This window comes from Myxine glutinosa, chromosome 4, assembly GCF_964187855.1.
Source record: "Myxine glutinosa chromosome 4, kmMyxGlut1.1, whole genome shotgun sequence".
In the NCBI taxonomy this organism is placed as follows: Eukaryota; Metazoa; Chordata; class Myxini; order Myxiniformes; family Myxinidae; genus Myxine; species Myxine glutinosa.
In genome coordinates this window covers 166,484,507-166,504,224 of record NC_136264.1, presented here as the reverse complement: position 1 = coordinate 166,504,224, position 19,718 = coordinate 166,484,507, and the positions used below count along the sequence as shown (strand labels likewise).

Sequence of the window (19,718 nt, the reverse complement as noted above, 5' to 3'; positions counted from 1 at the left end):
CCAGGTCCCTCTCTCCCAGCCATGAACTCTGCACTTTGGAGCTCAGCACTGACTCTTTGGCTTAGGCTGCTCCATTGCCTCTCAACTCTCAATTCTACACCCAGCTCTGACTGACTCTCCAGCACCGACTGATTGACTCTATGACTTCTCTCTCACTCTCTGGGAACTGTTCCATCAGGGTATTTATTACCTTTCATACTGTCTCCCACCACTTCCTCTCCTTGGCATCCAGCCAGGCCTCACATTTACAAAAAGGATGTAGAAAGAGGAGTACAAGACTGAAAAGAACCTGTCCACACGCTATACTCATACATACAGGTAATGCTTGTGATGTTAGTAGCGTGCTCGGTGGGGACGAGACTTGCTGCGTCTTGGTCAGGACTCCTGCTAGGCTTTAGTTGGGTCATGGTGCATCCTCTCTTACGCTGTTTCAGTGACACGGAGGTGATCTGATAATCCACACCTCACTCCAGTCTGTGTTCACCCTCACAGCACTGACGTTTCCTCTTTGGCATGGGCAGAACTCACCAACTCACTCTCCAAATCCTTCTACAACTCACCTTACTTACCACTCACTGGTTTGATTCACCAACACACTCTTCCAACCGACGTTTGGGCTACGACAGTGAGCTGCCATGGCTTTGAGACACTTCCCGTTCCTTCTCGTCAGTAGTCGGGACAACTTTTTCCACGTCCCTTCGCATGTCCTTCGGGCTTTGCGTGTCCTCAGGTTCAAAGCACATACAGGCAGATTCCAAAGGGGAACAGTTTAGAGAATTATGGTGCGGGAATGGTAGGAGCTTAGATACAATAATGGTGGGAAGACTTTGGATTTCTGTTAAAACACCCTTTGACACATAACCTATCATTTCACATAGAAACTAAACACTTACGCTATACATTTAGTAATGAAATATATATTCTGTTTTACCTCCGTTAGTCCATGTGGCCATCTCCACAACAATATTAAAGGTTGAACAAATTATTCCTTCCTGTGAGAAGGCTGGTGATTGTAACAATTCAAATAACTAAAAGGAAGACATTACCTTAAATGCAAAAATACTGATACTGCAAATATTTTGTATGTTCAAAGTAAAAGTGATAAAACCATATGAAAAGGAATATACTGTCGCGTCAGACGGGGTCTGTCTGTTAATATGGATTGAGTCTCAGTCGGATGGTGATGGTCTAACTCTAAGACCATCTTCAGTTGCTGAAGTGATCTTTTAAATTACTGCGTTCTTAATTAATTGTTCGATATATTATGTTCCCCTCGGATCACCCAAATTAAAGCCGTACCCGGCGTTAAAATTGCAGGGAGGTAAAAAGGTGGAAGAGGCTTCTTATAATTAAAATGGGTTATTGAAAGAAGTGAGACACGGGGAGTCGAGACTACAATATTTGGACAGATCTGGCACACGAGGACAAACAGATGGGGAGGTAAGACCCGGAAAACTCGAACTTATATACTAGATAAATAAATAACTAACTCCATAAGGGCGCCAAAATACTGGAATCATATGAGGAACATAGGGGCAGGTGAGGGATTGTGTCAGGTGTGAGCTGATGTATGGCGTACATATCGCTGCAGCACAGAGAAAAATGTGGCTCGGGTGGGCAGGATGGCAGGAGCGATGCTGTCTGGAGGCAAGGGAATGTGGCGTCCGCACCGGCGTCTCTCCAGAACAGGTCCTTCCTGCATGGACGATGAAGCAGAGAGCGAGTGAGAGAGATTTCGTCTCTCCAAAGTTCGAGATCAACTGCCGTGCACGGCATGGCCACGGACTTCTTCAAATCTGGGACTGCCTTCACGGGTGGCGGGTCCCATCATTGACCGCCTATTTGTGTGGGTGGCACACTCGTTCAAGCTGTCCCGCCCAGTGGGGCGGATCCTCCAAATAGTGTTACACCCTCAGCCAGGGCTCTACAGCCCATCTCACTGCCATGGCCTGCCGTCCACTGGCAAAGAGTTTGTGATAGTGGTTCGTTTAAAACACAAAGCACTTTCCATGTGCCTGCCTGCCCTCGCCCATTTACAGGAGGTTTTACACAATACAGCATTGCTCTATGCTCCATTAAGGTTTATGCTTACAATACGCACGTCTTACAATATGATACAAGGGGAAATCTAGCCAACGCGATCACTCGTTTCACTGTAAAGTCTCAACACAATTTAGTTATGGATCCCACCTTTCCATGTAACAATATTGTGTGTGGGAATTTTAAAAACATGTCATTTAGTTAAAGTTAACCTTAAATGGGGAGGTGCCAACTCTAAAGGGTGAAGAGAAATTCCAAAGTTTTTATTTGGGGGCAATTTACGACAATTGGGATTCCAGGAAGTTGATTAACCGGGTAATTATTTTTGTTGGCCTGAAACAAACTCTGATAAGAGGTTGAATGAAGAAGTTGCCTTGCTGATCATGGCCATTGTCACAATGTATGTCGGCAGACAGGTAGATAATGGATGAAATCAACGGGATGTTGGTTGAGGTGTGTTAACCATTTTTTTCACCGCCTATTTTTGGTTTTGATTCATTCTTTGTTTTTCCCTTTTCCTTCTCTTTCTCTCAGGTGGACAGAGGAGTGAAAACAATGCAGCAGAAATGAAGAAAGATGCAGATAACAAGGATCCTTCAGGTTTGTACACAAGCCCATCTGAACATTTAAACATCAATAGTGGACCAAAGCGAAAGTTACCCAAGGTTGTAAATACAGCACGCACACTGCCCCTCCTTCCCCAGTGAAAGTAAGTTGATAAACTGATACATTGATTAATTATTAGTGTGGTGTTGATATGGGTCAGTCATGATGGGCCAAATGGTCTTCTCCTGCATTAAAGCTCATTCAATATCCTTGTAGAATATTGTTACGGATACGGGGGACGGCTCTCCCGTTAGCAAGGGGTGATTAGCCCCTTGTCCTGTTAAGCTGGCCGTCTCCCCGGTCCTGGTACTTGTAACGCTCTCCCGGGGGATGGAACGGATCAGGGTTATGGGTCCAGGGTTTATCCCGAATACCTTTATCCATCCCTCCGCAGACTAGGGAGACAAGTACCGCTCGAACCCCGGTTTTAGATGTTATAATTGCCGAGCGGTGTTAGCAACCCGACGTTCGAGCCATTAACAAAGACTAACCCGATCCTGAACGTTGGCCAAATCGTGCCACAGGTATTCAATTTGGAAAAGACAAAGATGACGGATGTGAAGAAGAGGAAGACAGAATTAGGAAATACGAATATAATTTATTACTACTATTTACACAATGAAAAGAAACCAAGGAGGAGGAAGGATAATAAAATAAAAACAGAAGAAGAAGAAGCGGACACAGTGCACCTTAGCTTACCTATAAACAGTCTTACTTAACCCAGGACAGAACAAACAAAAGACAGACTCACACGAATGGGGAATGAAGGGTGGATTGGCTAGAGGGATCAGAAGGTTCAGGTGGTCCACAGAGCTGGAAGGATGCGGGTGGTGGGTGTGATCCCGGCTCGAGTTGAGCAGCCGCCGACTCTCCCCAATCGTCTCCGCACGGCGACGTGGCTTCTTGGCCGCAACTGCCGTCACCGCTCCAAGCTGCGGTGGCTAAACCTGCCATTGGTTCAAAGCTGCGGTTTGTTCAAAAGCTGCGGTGGACTCTTTTGTGCATCTCTCTCCCTCAATCTCCTGCTTTTTGCCGCCGTGGGGACGTCGCGTGCTTTTTCCGGACTCCTCCTCTGCCGTATCTTATCTCCGTAGCTCATCTGAGGTGGGGGCGTCTCCCGCGGGTTATATAAGCCCCACCCTTGAACCTTCGCGAACCTCCCAGATCGTTCTCTCTCCGCCCTCTCAAACCAAACCCCTTCGTGCTGGATTGGTTGAGCGGGGCCGACTCACTCCTCCTTCCTATGACGAGGTGGAGACACGCCTTTCTTCTCCGAGCTGGCCGCGTGCTCAATGGAGTTTTGGGATGAAGAAAACCGCCCAAATGCAGTTGGCAATGGATGCTTTGGGAATGGGAATCAAAGGGAATCTATCTTATTTCATTTGGTGTAATGCAGCGTTAACTAGTGGGAACAGAGCCTTAACCTACATAGAATAAGGAGATAACTGTATAGAAGGATATATGATTGGCTACGTGATTGTATATGGCATAACTACGGGAACGACCGTTGACCTTTATACACAATAAATGGAGGAAGGAGGGTGATATTTTACAACAATTAAACACAATTCTCAAATCCATAACAATATAATTCAGAAGTTTGCCGCATTATTCAATTGTGGATTCCAATAATTTTGGACATCAAAGTGTCATCATATTCTTTGCAAACTACCAGCTCCAAAGAAATGCATGAACACCCAATGGCTGTGTATGCCGAATTCTCATTCCCCAGTAGCCAAGTGGGCAGCTGACTTCCTATAAGCATGGATTCAAGTTGAAGATGACCTCAGGTCAGGATAGTTTGGAGATACGACATACCCACAAACGATTGTGTACATTTGGGCATTCATGGAGTATTGCCTCGTTAATGTTGCAGAAATATCCACAGCATTTCAATTTTCTCAGGTAGAATTTTCACCATCGACCACAAACACTTTGGCATGTCCACAGTCTCAACAAGATCGATCCGCCAAAACTCCAGTACTCATGCAATCAACGGCAATGGCTTCCATCACGTTGTGAGCTTAACAAACATTTCAACACAGACGCAGCCTACTGTATTGTTCATCTGTTGACAAGTGACAAGATGTAGCTCCATCACTGGGATTCTGAAACCAATTTGGAATCCAGGAAATCCATACAGTAGAAGTACAAGGTACCACCACCGCCATAGGAGATGTTCTCATCGCTTCATTTTGGGGGATGCCAAGGGAATCCTGTAGATTGACTATTTGCTTCACAAAATTGCAATTACAATGTGTTATTATGTCACCCTCATCACCTCACGAAAAGCTTGTAGCAAGCCATTTAGAACAAGTACAATGACTGGCAGGTTGGCCTGGGCCTTAGAGGTATGCACACTCATCTTTGAGCTGTCTAGCCTAGGTTTGTATCTCGGCCTAGCTACATACTCTTTATGGAACTGACTAAAGCAACCTAGATGTGGCTGAAGAAGCAAATTGAAAACATATTTTACTGAATAGACAGTGTGAAGGAAAAAGGGAGCAAGTGCATTGATGTCAAGGGTCACATTCATGAAAATCAAGGAGCTGATACTCTCGGTTCCTCGCCTTTTGGATGGTATGAGGAATAGATCTGTAATATGAAAGCTAAATCTTGAACGTTTTTTGAAAAACACAGTATCGTGTACACGAGCAAAGTTACCTAGATGGTTTCCATGGAAACACAATTCAGCCAATCACAGCCATGATCGAATCAGGTTGAGATAATGCCATGAGGAATAGATATCTACAATGAACCACCTTTCGAGGCCATTTTCCCCCACAGAGCAGAGGTTGGAATTTTTGGGGCACCGTGGTCCCCTTTTTGAAGCAATGTTTTATGGCTGGATGCCCTTCCTGCCACCAACCCTGTTAGTCGCATCTTGCGACACACAGGAAATTACCAGTGAACTGGTACTCAATTTGCTGTCCTCGGAAAGAAGACAGGCTGAGTCATTGTGAGTCAACCCCCCTGGTGTTAATTCAGCGATCGACCGGGATTCGAACCCAGAATCCTAGGTATCCCAAGCTGGCACCCTAACGGCTAAGCCAACACCAGGCTAATAGATATCGACAATATGAAAGCGAAATGGTCAACCATTTTTGAAATATCATGTACACAAAAGTATATGGACAGATGATGTTGGTCGGTCGGATGGAACTCATTTTAATGTCCCGATTTCTGACCTTGTTGGAGGGGTGGGCGACAATAATAATTGGCATGTCTTGGATTATTGTGAGTGTTTTGTTCCTATAAACTGTTCGAATGCACCATTACACCACCAGGAAAGCCATCACTTGCTTCGGATGACCACCTAAAGTGATGTTATGTTCAAATGAAATCATCACATTGCCCAACGGCGGAAGTATAAACCGCAGTGATCATGAAGTTGAGGCAATTGAGAGACCTTCTCCATCCGACAGGCCAATCCACATGGAGAAAGTAGCGAGTGCTCTGTTTGGTCATGCGTCCCATTTCATCCAAGTCCAACGTAGTTAAATAAAATAATTCCTTAAAATCATTTAAAAAGCTGCAGGCTATGTCTTTTTTGGTTTCAATAAACCTGGATGAACTATGTTATCATAATCGTTTCTTAATTTTGTATCCGTCCAAGTTGTAAAGTGGTGGTCAGCAGGTTTACGCATTTACCTTCAACCATCCGCTGTTGATCCAGCCAGCTCTATATAAAGTTCAGTGGGTAGAACCGCTTCAATCTTCTTTAATTGACATTGTCTTTGCGAGATTTATCAAGTAGATACCACTCTTGTCATCCTCAATTAACTTTTCTTATAGCGGATAAATAATTGTATGAACTTTCCCTTGCACATACAGTAAGATGGGAAATGATGTCGCTGGTAGGGAATTGGGGCAGGATTCCCCGTTCCTACTCTTATGTACAGTATACATCCTCCTCAGTCCTTTAAACTGACGTTTAATCATCATCAAAACTCTTTTCTTTTACAACTTGTGGGCAGGTGCTAGTTAGAACTTTTGTTTTTAATTTCTGCAGATATTTAAGCCGATAGTTTCCAAGGCCACCGCTATGTTTTCCCACTGCAAGAGAACATTTTGTTCCCACTGCAAACAGAGAGTCAAGATGAATCAAGCAGTTGGCAAGGACTGAGTTGATGTTGAACCGCAAGTCTCTCACACGAAAAGGCAGCGGATGGAAAGATAAACAGAGGTGTGTGACATGTCTTTTGCAGGCACTGCTCTGATGGAGGGGAAGGTTGGAGAGGATGGTGGGAAGTAATGCTCAGTTCCTTCCTGTCGGGAATGACATCTCTCATGAAACACAAGTGGCTGGAAGTCAAGAGAACACGTTTCCATAAACATGTTACTCATTTTGCCATTGTTTCAATGGCATTTGGCGATGGGATAAAATGTTAAACATAAGCTTAGCATCGCAACATCTTCACAAATTAGTGATGCAGAGATGTTACAATAATATTTTATACATACGGTAACTAAAAAAATGCAGTTGGTTAGTATCACTGTAAAGAACTAATTGTCAAGAAAACTGTCAGTTGTTATTTTCATCTTATTATTTTTTGTTTCATCTTGTGAGTATTTTTTATTGCAAGTTATGCTTGGATTACAATGGGTTTACTTTACAACTAACAAGGATGTACTTATTGACTGTGCTTTGCCATTATCATGCAGAGTGTGACATTATACACAACATGCAATGTCCACGCAGTAGCTTTTATAATTCATGTTGGAATTTTTGAACCAAAGTTTAATTAAGTGGGAAGGTCATTGACATTGTATTTTAAACTCCATTCAATTTTTTTTTTTACCTTTTCTTAATGACAGAGCAGTCTTTCAGATACTATATCAATGGTGCTTAAACATTGACTCTCCATCATGTACAAATTGTGCAGATTTGAATATGAAGAATGATTCGACTTCATTTTGTGAAACAATCCATGCTTTTAACCCTTTGATGACCAAAAGCATCTTAAAAGTAATTTTCAGACATAAATCCAGTTTTATTATTAGTTTGGCTAACTTTTTCTTTTTCTTTTTTGTAAATTCAAGAGTATACATGACGAAAAATAAAAGTTTTTCTAATCAACAACAACAACAACAAAAAAAATTCCTGGAAACGACAAAAGCTCTTACCCAGTTCTAAAAGTTTGCCAATGAAATGTTTTGCCAATGTATAAACATAAGTAAATCTAAAATTGCAGGGAAAATATTGGAGATACACCACTTTAAAGTTTGGGGACATATATGTCGCTTTGTCGTTAATGAGTTAAAAACAAAACTACAATAAATGTGTTCTGGTTTATAATATTATAGGAAGGTTAAGTTTGTGAACCTGGAAACTGCGGGTTCCTAATTACATGGATTTGGCATACAGCAATTAGTGGAAAGTTATAGAATTAGTCTCAACTGCAGAAGTAAAATCCGACATCATTCAACCTTTCCTTCTATGAGCTTCAAGGACTTTCTGGCAAACATTGTGGATATTTTTTTTTTCTGCCATGAAGTCTGTCTCAAAAGTTTGAGAATGTGTACGTGTACTTCAGACGAATGTTCCAAGCAAAGCATAATTCCAAAAGAGCATAATTTTGCATTAAATGTCACGACTTTTCCCAAAGTGATGGCGCTTTGATGTCCAAGTGTTGCCTTTTCCCTTCGATATCTCCTTGTTTTAGAAACCAAAGCAATCTCGTCCCACGCATCTCTCATCTCATAGCAATTGTGCTTGTACCAGCTGCAATGGTTTATGCTGTTTTACCTACGTTGTGTGCTTATATTTGAGGGTCAATATTATTCAAACAAACATGTTGCCCTCATGCATGAATAAAAGAGATGCAGAATATAAATAAACCAACTCACCAACTAAAACGGTTTGTATGAAGTGTGCATTTGTCAGGGTCTTTGATTTATCTTCATGTGGCTTTTAATTGGCCCTGGTTAGGGGAGACTTGACATTGGCCATATTTAATGTCAACATATTAATAATGAATGATTCACATCGTCTTTATGCGTAAGCTCAATGAACTCCCTATTCAGTGAAGGTTGAATTTGTAATTTCATGTGCAAATTATTTCCATTCATCCTTGAGTGTGTTTCTGTAAATTGCTGCAGTAAATTAGTTGATCATTTAATCGATGCAGTAACATAGTTCGGTTGTCAAGATATTTAGACTGGTGTTGCAATGTGTGTGTGTTTGTGTGTTTCACATAGCTTTCTTACCGCATTCTTCGTTGATTTTTGCGGTTTTGCAGCAGGGAGTGTGTTCCTGCTGCATGTTGCTAATGCAAAAAATATGTGAAAATAACTTCAATAAAATACTTTCTTGGATAGCTTGTGTGGTTGTGTTACAAGTCTGAAAAAGCATATGTGCTCCAACACTTGCTCCATTGCTTTAACGTGTGAGGCAGCACTTGGGTTACTGAATCGATGATCCATCTTTCGATGAGTGATGCACATCATTGTCATGGTCATAAAGCTACATCTTGCAAGCAACCATGTTGAAAACCTGCGGCATTCATGACAACTTAGGCAAGTTAATTTGGATTTTCCAAACCTACACAATAATTTCCAGGCGGCTAGACCAATGGAAAATTCCATTCACTACCCACGTGCTCCAGAAAAAACTTGGCGGTCAGCCAGGTGCTTACTAAGTAATGGAGAAATTGCATTCAGGACCAACTTCTGACAATGTTATCAAACAATAAAACCGGTTTAAACTGGATCCAAAAATATATATTTTAATTTGACTAGCATATCACTTCCTTTGGAGAAGAGGTTCAATTTATGCCACCATACCAGTGTGACGCCAATAACTCTAAGATATATGGTGAAAGGCAGCTGTTGACTACACCGACAGGAAAATAACTTATTAATACAAACGTACTTTGATATTCTGGTAGATTTAAACACACGATGGCTCAGACTGGAGCCCCACTATATATAAAGATCATGAAAATCTCTCTGAAGTAAAGCAGCTTTTCATACTCTTGTGACTGCACATCTAATATGGACTGCACATCCTTCTGTATCCAGCTTGTCCACCCCATACATCCTTTCCTACCACTCATTCCTCCCCACACCCGTTATTTGTCCAAGTCTCTCTCTATTTTGTCCTTCAACTCTTCTGTTGGTGTTGGTGTCTCTCTTTTTCTTTCTCTCTCTCTCTGTCTCTCTCTCTCTCTCCCTCTCTCTACTGTTCCTTTCATTCATTCATTCATTCATTCTGATCCGTTCAGTGTTGTAGCTCTTCCATTAACCCTGACTCAGTATACAAAAACTGCATGGTTAGGTCTTCACAACTGTCACAGCAGACAATATAGACAACAACCCCAGTTCCACAACAGCAAAGGATTCTTCATTCCCTGGCACTGGTACCTCTTTGCTTCAACACCCCGAGCTGGATAGTGAAGTTATAGATCGGGAAACTGTCATGATCACAGATATTAAGTATGGCGCTTGAAGATAATTGATCGTCTACCTCTCCCTCACTGATGCCCGTCCCATTGCCTGATGTATAAAGGGATCAGTGGTTGAAGAAGCATGCTGGAAGCCACCAAGAAGGGAAGACTCCTTGCTGAGGTGGAATACAGGTGGATGGAAAAGGCAGATAAAGTTCTTGGAGAGACAATGGATAAGGCTATCAACTTACCATGGTCGGCCTACCTACCAATCATCAACAACCAGTAAAGTGTACGAATACATCTATGCCATTACTCTCCTTCTTCCAATATAGTGCTCATTCAGTTGCCATGACTTGACATTCAAAGGATGTTATCAAGAATGCATCATTCTTCTCTCCTCATTCCCCCAATGAAATGACATCGTTTTGACGGATATACAGTATTTGATCTGGTGTCGGTGTGGTGCAGGCATGATGGGCAGAATGTCATCCTCCTGTGTTTATTTATACCTTGTTATTACCCTCGCAGGAGGAGAGGGTATTGCATTTGGGTCCATTTGTCTGTTTGTCCGTAAAGAATAAATATGATTTTCTCGGCAACCGTTGGTCCGATTGACAGGAAATTTCCACCATAGGTGCAACTCCACCTGTATAATTTTTAATGATAATTATGATGTTGGATAATTATGAACAAATGACATCACGGTCACTTGGTATGGCGCCATCTTGGAAAAACCGAAAAACCTTGCACCTCTAATCTCTGAAAGCGCTGCATGGAAAAAAATTGAGACATGATTCATTGTAAAGAACTCTCCATGGGGAATAAAATATATGCTAATGATGATGTCTTAGGTGCCTTTTCTGCAATGTTTGTCATAATGCAGCTCTCAAGGCAATTGGTGATTGGCTGCAAGGAAGTGCATGGACACATGGTCTTGTAGAAGCACAGATTGCAACTCCTGGAACAGCAGACTCCTTCCTGATAGCATCACATCACGGATGTAGATGTTGCAAGAAGAAAATAGTTTGGCATAAGGGTTCCAGTTGAGCAGATTATCCCCAAAAAAGCTGCACTCGAACAGAAGGTCAAAAGGGCAGCATATTAGGGTGGACAGGTATGCTCTACTAGTATTCTAGTAACATTACTAAGTACTTGAGGACTAGCTCTGAGCTAGGATCACATGGGCCTGGCTCCAAATCAACAGGTAACTCTCGCCCTGTAAGTGTCGGTACGGCAACGTGTTCCAGCAATTTCCTTGGATTGTTTCCCAGGTAGTGAGCCTGCTGATCAAATACAAACACTGATAGCTTGAAGTGGTATTCGCAAACACGATATTTTGCATGAACATACATTTTGATGCTGAATTTGGCTGTTCCTAGGTTTTTCAACCACAATGCACATGATCGTTGATCCTTTAGTCGGTTAGGGATGCAAAAAAATGACTTCTGAGTTATATTGGCAAATTTATTGACGATTCAGACAGTTAAAAGCTTAACATATCGGCATCTTGAACGCTAGAACAACTTGTGATGCGATGTACACGTCCGTCAATGAGTTGTGCAACTTTCATGTCATGTGAATAGAAGGAAGTCCCATTTGTTGCTCCTCCTTCACTCTAAGCGAAAACTCAATCAAACACGTTCAGGCTTTAAAGATGTATCGGCTTTATTCATCACGCATTAGGGTGATCGGTAAACACAGGCCACAGGATGGATTCAAGCAAACCGAACCGACACACACACACACACACACACACACACACACACACACACACACACACACACACACACACACACACACACACACACACACACACACACACACACACATACACACACACAATGCCAGTTCGAGCAAACCAACGTCACTTCCGAACAACACTAGCATGAAATGGAGTGGCCACTTTTCCTCCTTTGCTAATCTTCCCACTAAATGTGATCGCCTCCAAACTTCTATTCTAACCGAGAGTTAAGGAACCATATGATAAAGAGAGCCAATACATGTGGTTATGGGGACAAATACATGTCATTGAGTAATAGAACACAAGGGCAAAAACCAATACGAATGTAACCATTTGTAATGACAACTGAATTCAGTCCATTCTTAACATAGCTCTTCCCATAATAAAACCAGGACTGATGAACAGATTGTTGCAAGCAAAAACAAAAATAAGCACGAAGGATTAATCTGACCCACGTGATTGGGTACACAGCATGGAACCAATCACCTTTATGCATCGCCTCAAAAGTCCAAATGTTAATCATCAAGCCATCTAGGTGGACAACGCCGACGAGTGGAGTGTCTCTGGGCAGCAGCATGATCTGTTTCCTCCGACCCACGAGGCTCAGCGGGCTCCTGGGCCTGGTCAGCACTTGCAGGTAGAACCATGGCAGTGTCACCTGTTACTGGATCAGGGGCACGTGTGTACGACTCGTTCATGTTGATGGGTGATGAGAGTTGACAAGGAATATGGGGTGGGTCTGGGAGTCCAGATGGTTGTTGGTGGTGCGGGTCCCACTCGTCAGAGGATTTGTCACCTGTCCTCTTCCGAGGATATGCGCAAACAGTACCGGAGCAAGGCAGCACAGTGTAGCATTCCGACATCTTAACGCGATAGGAAGTGGTCCTGAGTTGAGAACCGGTAAACATGCGGACGTTGCACCATGACCCATCCACCAGGACAACCAGGTACCGATCACGGGCTCGAGACTTGTTACGGTCAGCGTGAAGATAGACCAAGTCGCCAACCTCTAGCTGTGTGGGTTGTGAAGCCCTACCAACAGGGGCCTTTGACTTCTCACTGTACTGATGGTTTGACGTGTGCTGATCGTGTTGTTCCATAATCAACTGTTGGTCAATTATAGGTAACTGATTGTTCGTAAATTGATCTCTCTAGGTCCACATCTCACGTGCCGATATGCCTCTTGTGCGGATGCGGGAGTTCAAACAGGCAGTAGTGAGAGCAAGTGACAGCGATGTAACTGTGCCACATGAAGGGTCCTGATGTAAGAGTTCGCCCTCCAGTTCTTGAATAGCCTTGTCAGTGACCGGATTTGTGTTACGATTCTTCACACGCCAAATTTCTAAGTTTATACTATAGTGTCGGAGAAGATCATCGTCCATGAGAGAGACAGATCCCGAAGCAGGATAAGTCTGAATAACCGCGGCTGGTCCATCCAAGGGTCAAAGAACAACACACAGTCAAACCAAAGCGTCACGTAGAGTGTCGTGACGTTCTGCATTGTCCACCATACAGGCTACAGTATAGGACATGACACATTCTCTAAGGATAAGCACAAGCTGTCGATTACGTTTCCTGATGTCCGCTGCAAATGGCACGCCAATGGATTCTGGCGGATCGGACGTGGCTTGTTCAACAATGGTGTGTGGAATCCTGTTAAGAGAGGCGCAGAGGTACCATGCAGTGGAAATTTGTTCGATCGACCTGTCCATGTCGAGGGCGAAGAAATACCGGTGGACCGCCAGTTTAAGCTGGTGACACGTGGGGTGATCCAGATGCATATGCAGGGCAGTCAGAAAACCGTCTAGGACCTGGCGAGGAACGATGATACACTCACGTGTGGGGACGAACGGATCGTTATGGCGAACAACATGAGGGACATTGAGGGAACGTTTCACGTCCTTGATGTTGGTAACTTTCTTCGACGGTCGCGTCCCTTGGACGAGATGAGAATAGGTGCGGCGTAAGTCGGGGCATTCTGACTGCATGGAGAGCCAAGCAGTCTTGTTAGTGAATGGAAGTTTCTTATTGCCCGCGACAATATCGCCAACCGATGACCCCCTGACAACGGAGTCCTCTGTCCATGTCACAAAAGAGAATATCTGGCATGATGGATTGTCACACTCAGGGGCACTGCAACTGGCGAAGTCAGACGGTACATTGACTGAACCTGCAAGGTGTAGGACGGACATTTGGTAGCGACTGGCCGTGGACAAGAAAGTCAACACGCTCAGGCTAGCGGAAAATTCCCCACGGCACAATTTCTCATACGCTTGTACACAAGGCTTACTGTTAGTGAGGATGCAGGCTCTATGTTTGGACTGGATGATATATGGGCTGAAATGCCAGGTGGCAACCACAATTGAGAGAGCTTCCACTTCACATGGAAGCCATGCGACCTGTCATCCCCGTAGTTTAGCACTGCAGAAGCCTGCGAGGTGGAGTTTACCTCCACATGAAGCATACAGGGTGGCACCAATGCCACGTTTATTCACCGCGCCATCTGTTGTGATCCATAGTTGATCGTTGGGACGGGGGACATCGGGGGAGCATGATGGTACGGTTGGACGCCAGTGCCGACCAGGCTGTGTGAAATGTGTAGCGGAGGTCATCTGACCACTTTACCCTTTCATGAGATTGGGGACCAGCAGTTGAATCATCTAATGGTGAAAGGAGTGATGTGCATTTTGGTATTACGCAGGCCAATACCTTGTAAACTCCAATAAAGGAGCGCAGACCATTCACCTTCTCCGGAAGGGAGCACGTGGAGAGTGTTGCAATGCGGTGAGAGGTGGCTTGGATTGTGCCTTGATGCCAAATCCAACCCAAGGTAACACCAGTTGCTGGACAGATGATTGACTTAGGGGCTGAGAGGCACAAATTGTTCTTGCCCAGCACTTGGAGAACTCGTCGCCAATTGCATAAGAGTTCATCGAGTGTGTTTCCTCCACAATACAGATCGTCAGCAAATTTGGCAACTGCTCCATTCTTGAGGAGGTCACCAAGTACATGACACATCAATTCTTCGAGGGCGGTTTCCGAACAGGGCATTCCCATGGCGGATCTCATGTATACCCGTACGCCACGGAATGGGGTAGCGACCCCACAGTATTTCATGGACTCTCATGGCAGCGTGATCTGATAAAATGCACTGCTCAGGTCAGTGGTAATAATGTACTTCCATTGTGCGATTAGGCGCAGGGTGGAGTCCACATCAGGCATTAGAGATGGTTGGGGTTTGCTATACCACCCGGCGTCAGCGAACGCAGTCACCAAGCAGGAACCGCCATTGGGATTTTTAACCAAAAAGGATGGATTAAGGTACTCAACAGTGATCTGTACATCCTCCGGACGAGCAAGAACCCCCATTTCTTCCCGATCATTGAATCATTGTTGGAGTTCAACAAGCTTGCCACAAGCATATTGGGTAACGAGGCCTTTACGCTGTGGGGGTTGGATTGAACCCATGTTAACAACAGTCTGAAAATGGCCAGAGGTGCCATTGTAGCCTTTAATCTTAGGATCAAATATGTCATCAAATTCCTCAAGGAGAGTTTGGAACTTGGCTCTGATGTCCGGGGGGATAATGTTGTGTGGATCCAGTTGGACAGGGTCGGAGTGTCTGACATCCGACTGTGTGGACTTTTGCAGTGGGCTAGGGCATGGCTGGTCCTCGGGATTTTCAACGGGGCTAAACACAGAACAAACTTGGCAGAAGTGTTGCGTTGTTGTGGGAAGTTCGTCAGATTTGGGATCCGTATCATTCCAGGGATGCTGGAAATGATGTCAAGTGGAGGCCAAGTCTTCCAGGCAGGTCCATCCTCAACATGGGCATCAATGCGTGGTTCAAGTGCAAATGTGTCATCAGAAGAATAGAGCTCATGCGGGAGGTCTAGCTCGAGGTAGTCTCCCGGCCAAACTGTTGTTGAGTAGGATGGAGCTTGCAAAATGTGGGTACGTCTCACATTATGTTGGTTGGAAGACCTTTCTACCGATCCGTACGTAAAAATCGTGCCATCACTGAGAGTCACCAGGTGTTTAGCAGGCCGAACACCAACATCATTATATTCCATGAAAGGTGTTCCTGCTAATCTGTCCACATCCAAATTTTTTACCACAACACCCTCAAATGAGAACTCTTTTTTGTCACGAACCAATGTGAAACGTGTTTCCCCAATAACCGCGAGTGGTCAGGATCCGTCGGTCTGGTGAGTGGATTGGGAGCTCTTTTGCATTGGAACGCCTAGGCTTTTGGCTGCGAACCCACGTATCATATTACCAGTCGCTCCACTGTCGATAGTAACGCGGGCGGTTTGATAACCATAAAAAGTGTCCAAATACAGGGACTGACGAATCTGGATTCAGAGAGCAGAGGCAGAATTTGCATCGTTGTCAGAGTCTACATTACCATAGTCACAAGAATCGTTTTTGTCATCGTCAAAAATCTGGGCAATTTGTCGGGCTTTGGCCATATACTTGCGATCCTGGTTGGGCAGGAAGCTGCATTCACTAAGAAAATGACGATCGGCATCTACCTGACTCTACAAACAGGCCCAGCCTGTTTAAGGTGGTCACGCGACGTCACGTCACGTCACGTCACGCGACAGGCGACACGCGAACGGTTCACCAAGGATGCGAATGTCGAAAAAATGGCAAAGTCCAACCTTCGTATTTTAGGCTCCAAAAGTTCGCCAAACATGCGCGGGGGTTCGGAAGCGTCGTCAATTGTTCGCAGGAGTCGTTTTTTGTTCGGCGGGAATTTCAAAAAAGTTTGAAATTCTGCAGTTCTGCCGCGGGGAACTTCTGCAGCGCCGACAAAAAAGTTTGAAATTCCCGCCGAACAAAAAACGACTCCTGCGAACAATTGACGACGCTTCCGAACCCCCGCGCATGTTTGGCGAACTTTTGGAGCCTAAAATACGAATGTTGGACTTTGCCATTTTTTCGACATTCGCATCCTTCGCGAACAGTTCGCGTGTCCCGTGAAAACCCACCTTTACACAAGGGACATGAGTTTACGAATCAAGGTTCTCGAGGCTTTCCGGGGAACTGGATAGGCCGTAGGCCGTAGGGGAACTAGAGGTCTTCGACCAGGACCACAGGGCGAAATGTGGCGGTACGCATAATTTTAGCGTCCTCCGCAGTATGGACCTCATCTAAGAGGAATGCCAAGGCATGGGATATTTCAGGTTTGATGGATGCCAAAGTGCGGGAACGAAGCCCCATACCATAACATTGTTTGACTAACTTGGGGAGGTCATTGTGTAACAAACGCAGCCAAGTGAGCACAATGAAAGTCTCGAGAGAAGGTGACAGTTGTTCGTCTTCGGTTGGTCTCGTCCCATGATGGGTGATACCGCTGTCATGGTGCAGCAGGTTGTCCTCAATAAAGGCCATTAAGCGCTGGTAAAGGTCTTCAGGAAACTCCTCTGGTTTGAGGTGAATATGAAGTGGGCGCCTGTGGATTGGAATCCATAATGAAGGCAAATAACCTGCCATAGCTCTCTACGGATGTGGAATTCTTTACAATGGTGCTTCGAGGACAATAATTGGCTACTTGACCCAGCATCAGTTCCAGCATGTTTATTGTTTATGCCTCCGCCGACAAAGTCGCCGGAGGCATTATGTTTTCGGGTTGTATGTCCCGTCTGTCCATACGGGCTAAATCTCGTTTTTCTCAACAACCATGTGTCCGATTGAGACGAAACTTTCAGGGTAGGAGTGACACCCATGCAGAATGTTTTTTTTAAATGATAAATGTGACGTCATAGGTAAGGTGGTATGGCAGCCATCTTGGATTAAAAGCAAATAATTAAAAAAATATTTCTCGGAAACCGCTGAATGGAAAAATTTGAAACTTGGCACATTGTCAAGTACTCCAAATGGGGAACAAAAGCATGATAATGATAACATCATAGGTGAAGTGGTACACCAGCCAAAAATGTTTTATTCGAATTCCTTATCCTAAAATCTGAAATTACATGCACATGACCTATGACCCATTTGTATTGAAATATTAAATTTATGACATCATAGGTCACATGGTTTGGCAGCCATATTGGATTGAAGGGAAATATTAAATAATTATATCGATGAAACCGCTCACCCTATCGATGCGAAATTTTACAAATATCATCCAACAGCACTGTTGCAATTAGTTTGAAAATGATGACGTCATAGGTCACGAGGTTTGGCAGCCATCTTGGATAGAAAAACGAACCTTATCCAAACACGAAACTTCACAAACGTGATCCCCGACTCATAAATATGCAGAATGATGGCATCTACCCGTTGTGGGACTATGCGGAGGCATATTGGCGACACAGTCACATTGTTCGTTACTTTTTGTTGGGCTGTGCGGTGTCCCACCTCCTGGACCTCTGCCCCATCATCGGTAAATCCCCTGAGGGGGGCAGCTCTGGGGTTTTTTCCCCCATTGGGTCCCATCAACAAGAAACGGGACAAAGTTAGCATCCAGGGACAGTGTATAATGCAAGTTCTGACGTCAATTCTCGAAATAATTCACAGTTTCAATTTTACTGACACCACTGTCTTGGCGATCGATGAGTATCCGCCATGTTGTACCCTGCCTGAAACTGAAATTACAACGCTCGTGTTATCCAGATGGTATTCCTCTGGTTGGTTGATCACGTATATGTGACAACACTCGTGCAAAATGAGGCGGGAATCCTGAGTTTCCAACTTATTGCTAAATTGATAGCTCAGATGGATGCACATAATATGCACCCATAATATAAACCACGGTGCCAATGAAAAAAAATATGGGATAAAAAGTTTCTCCAAACTGTCCCTATTTCTTGATTATTATTTTTTTGTGTTAGTGACTGTCCCTATTCACCCATAAAACGGGGTGAATAGGGACAGCCATAAAAATCCTATTTTTTTTTTTTTTGTATACTGAATCGAGGCTCGTGAAAGAGCTGACAACCGCGAGGGAAAGACAGTACAGGGGGACCGCGAGGGAAAGACAGCACAGGGGGACCGCGAGGGAAAGACAGCACAGGGGGACCACGAGGTAAAGACAGCACGGGGGACCACGAGGGAAAGACTATCCTTAACCCATCCATATATGGGGTTAATAGGGACTATAAGTTGCTTTTAAAAAAAACCAAGAGAACACTTTCAACCAAAATATCAACAAATCAGTATGGTTATCAATTTTCAGCGAAAAAAATTTCCGAACTTTTTTCAGTTTGTGTCCCTATTCACCTTGCTGTCCCTATTCAACCCATTTTACGGTACATCATCATCACCCTCAATCAGTTCTGGCCCCCACAGGCAACCATCAATAAATACCCGGTCCGGCTCCATCACACGGACCCCCAATACCTCTACCCCCTCGGCCAATTCAACCCCCTGTTGATGTGTTGAGGCATCCACACCAGCCCGATAATATTCCAGGCCTTCATGCAGCAAACATTCCCCAGTTAAATTTTCACACTCCCCATTTACCTAATGACACTCCCCATTTCCTTCCAACTGATCACTCATCTCCTTGATGTCTTTCCCCTGTTCACTCATTCATTCGTTCCTTCCACATGGGGTTTTCGTTTCTTTAATCAGGGTATCCATTTTGTTATTAAATCTTCTCATTTCTCCCTTTAATTCCTTCATTTCGTTACTCTGAGCATTCATTTTTTCATTCAATCCCTCTATCTTTCCTTCCAAACGATCACTCATTGTGTCCATTTTATCGTTTATTCCCTTCATCTGTTCCTTCGTAAAATTAATCATCTCGGCCTGGAAAGCGTTTGGGACCGTCTGTACAGCGGGGGAAGTTCCATTACTATACTCACCTCCCCCTATATTCGGCCCACTTCCAATCCCCTTGGCATCTCCATTCCGCGCGCCCAATTCAGCGTCCGCTATTACGCTGTTCGCTAAAGCGGTTCCCGCTCGCGTATTTTACCTCAGAAAAA

At 44.2% G+C, this 19,718-nt stretch overlaps 1 protein-coding gene across 1 annotated transcript in view; it reads left to right on the top strand.

Moving 5' to 3' along the window:
• LOC137413126 (uncharacterized) overlaps positions 1–8,964 on the top strand; it is a 74,792-nt gene extending 65,828 nt beyond the window's left edge. Inside the window, exons 6-7 of the mRNA XM_078776726.1 lie at positions 2,575–2,640; positions 6,855–8,964. Of these exons, the coding sequence (XP_078632852.1) occupies positions 2,575–2,640; positions 6,855–6,901 (113 nt within the window). The 3' untranslated portion in view covers positions 6,902–8,964. The remainder of the gene's footprint in view (positions 1–2,574; positions 2,641–6,854) is intronic.
• The last annotated feature ends 10,754 nt before the right edge of the window (positions 8,965–19,718 follow it).